The sequence below is a fragment of the Lupinus angustifolius genome, chromosome LG12 (genome assembly GCF_001865875.1).
Source record: "Lupinus angustifolius cultivar Tanjil chromosome LG12, LupAngTanjil_v1.0, whole genome shotgun sequence".
Classification (NCBI taxonomy): domain Eukaryota; kingdom Viridiplantae; phylum Streptophyta; class Magnoliopsida; order Fabales; family Fabaceae; genus Lupinus; species Lupinus angustifolius.
In genome coordinates, this window is record NC_032020.1 from 15,582,351 (window position 1) to 15,584,605 (window position 2,255).

Here is a 2,255-nt window from a genome sequence, read left to right on the forward strand (position 1 = left end):
TAACAACTGTTAATTTATATAAATGTATGATCACTAATATACAATTTAAAATGTAAAAGTACAGTTAATACTTCAAAGAAGTTAGACTTATTTTTAATTTAAACTTAAATAGATGGAATGACACAAACTAGAAAGCAAGTAATGCACCACCATATTATGAAATCCCTTCTCTCCCACTTCACACCTCGGAACTCACCGTTTTTATAGAGAGATGTTTTCACATCTTCTTAAGCCGAAATTGGCTGAGAAGAGAAAAGGTTTCCTTTTTAATATATTTTGCACAAACCAACAAAGACAACACTTCAGTCAAGTGACAACTGATATCTAACAAAATAACCAAAAACTAAAACACACTTAGATAATAAACCTATAATTACAACAAAACACACAGTAGTCGATGATTAATGGAAATAGGAAAAAGCCCAATCCTTTTGGTGACATGGGTCATGGGCTTTTTTGGGTCTAAGGGCATTTAGTTTTGTTGCCGTGAGTTGTCATATCAGTATAGCAAGTTCCACAAAGCGCTCTATTACCGGAGGTACCAGGTGGAACACACTTGCACCTTACACAACATGTCCCACATGCCCTATTGCACAAGTTCGGTCTCGAATGTACACTGCACCTCGACTTGCATAATCCCCCACAATCTGCAAAATGAAATAAACAAACACCAAATCAAAATTTAAACTTGGTTTTTATATTTTATTACATTTTTGCAACAAAAAAAGTATTAAAGTACTAATCAAAATCTTTTTACAGCTTACCAATCTCTTGCATTAGCCTTCTGTTTACATCTCTCACAATAGGCTGAAGAGAAAATTCCAACAAGAACATATTATATTATAATATGTACATAGTTATATGGTAGAAAATAATGTTATTTATATATCAATTTGGTAAAAGTAAGAAAATTAGAAAAAAAAATTGGGGTCCTCTTTTGTTTCCAAAATATAAAAGGAGAAGATTCTATGTTAGGTAAACAATAGTTAATAAGACATTATCGTAAAGCAGAGAACTTCAGTAAATCATGAAGGTAAATCAACTTTTTTATAATAATATTATGCAAAAAGTTGTGCATAATTAATTGCATACTAGCTCATTGAGCAGTGTCAATTCTTCATCTTCTTTTTCTATCTTGAGATCAGATGAAACCTGCAACATAGAGCACAGAGAAAAGTAAAAAAAAATGAAAATCACTCTAGTCAACCTTAAAAAAGGAGTAGGAACATGTCCCTTTAATTAGTTGATTACATGCAAAATATAGCTAATGTTATTTAGTGTACCTTAGTAAGGCACACAAAAAGCAACATCCCCAAAACAAGTACACGTAATGTCATTGCAGCAAGACACAAAGGTTAGATAAAAATCAGAGAATTAAGGTTGTTAGTTTGAGGATTGAACTTCAACCTCAGCCAACACTGTTCAGTGAATCAGTGAGTACCTTACCTCACATACTAGCATTTATATAGGTACAAGCACAAGCACAAAACCCATAGTACTCTTAACTTATTACTTATGTGCATGCAACTTCAAATTACCAAAAGAGCCCTCGAGTTGTCAATTATTATTTTAAGCATATCTTCATTCTTCAGAATTTATGGATTTGATTTCACCAAATGTCAGAGCACTTTTGTGTGTTTCGTGCCAAATGTCTGCCACACTGGGGAGTCAGATCGGACACTAGTTTGATTTGATTTGTATCAACTCGACACATAATCGCCAGTAAGATTATAGAAAACAATAATACACAGCAAATGAGTTAACATTTGTCGGTGGGAATTAAACATAGATTTACCATATATTTAATTATAATTTAGTAAAACTAGAAAATATATTAAAGAAAAATGTAAGTATATGGATGAATCACATTCTCTATATCTCAGATAATACTGTGGGATTGAATGTTTAGATTTTTAAAGATATTATATATATATATATAAGTGAAGAAAATCTTATGGGGAGCAAGTGCCCCTTGAAGGTGAGTGAGTGATGTTAGACCTCAAAAAATAAAAGTTATTGTTAGAATTAATAATCAACCATCTTGATTCTCATAAGTATATAAACACATACCTCAATTTATGTTTTTAAGTCTATTTCTTTCACTATCTCTTAAGAAAGTTTTGGTATAGGAGTATAATAATTTTTTGAACTAAATCCTAAATTTTTCTCTCAGAGAGACATAGAGAGAAGAGAAAACTAGTTTTAGTTTGGTATATTGCGACCAGAACCATTCCAAATATGTTGATATATAGAGT

General features: G+C 31.5%; 1 protein-coding gene across 1 annotated transcript; it reads right to left on the bottom strand.

Annotated features, from left to right (window-relative positions):
- Positions 244 to 1,469, bottom strand: LOC109361675 (snakin-2-like). The gene is made up of 5 exons (XM_019607192.1): positions 1,384 to 1,469; positions 1,284 to 1,339; positions 1,093 to 1,152; positions 765 to 807; positions 244 to 647 (listed from the first exon to the last, which is right to left on the bottom strand). The coding sequence occupies exons 2-5, from the start codon at positions 1,335 to 1,337 to the stop codon at positions 463 to 465; spliced, it is 342 nt and encodes a 113-aa protein (XP_019462737.1). The 5' UTR covers positions 1,338 to 1,339; positions 1,384 to 1,469; the 3' UTR covers positions 244 to 462.

Excerpts from the sequence above, each read along its gene's own strand:
- LOC109361675 (XM_019607192.1), bottom strand. The coding sequence starts at position 1,337 with ATGACATTACGTGTACTTGTTTTGGGGATGTTGCTTTTTGTGTGCCTT. Across the intron at positions 1,153-1,283 it reads TTTTTGTGTGCCTTACTAAG|GTTTCATCTGATCTCAAGAT; the intron begins GTACACTAAATA and ends TCTATGTTGCAG. Across the intron at positions 808-1,092 it reads TGACACTGCTCAATGAGCTA|CCTATTGTGAGAGATGTAAA; the intron begins GTATGCAATTAA and ends TTTTCTCTTCAG.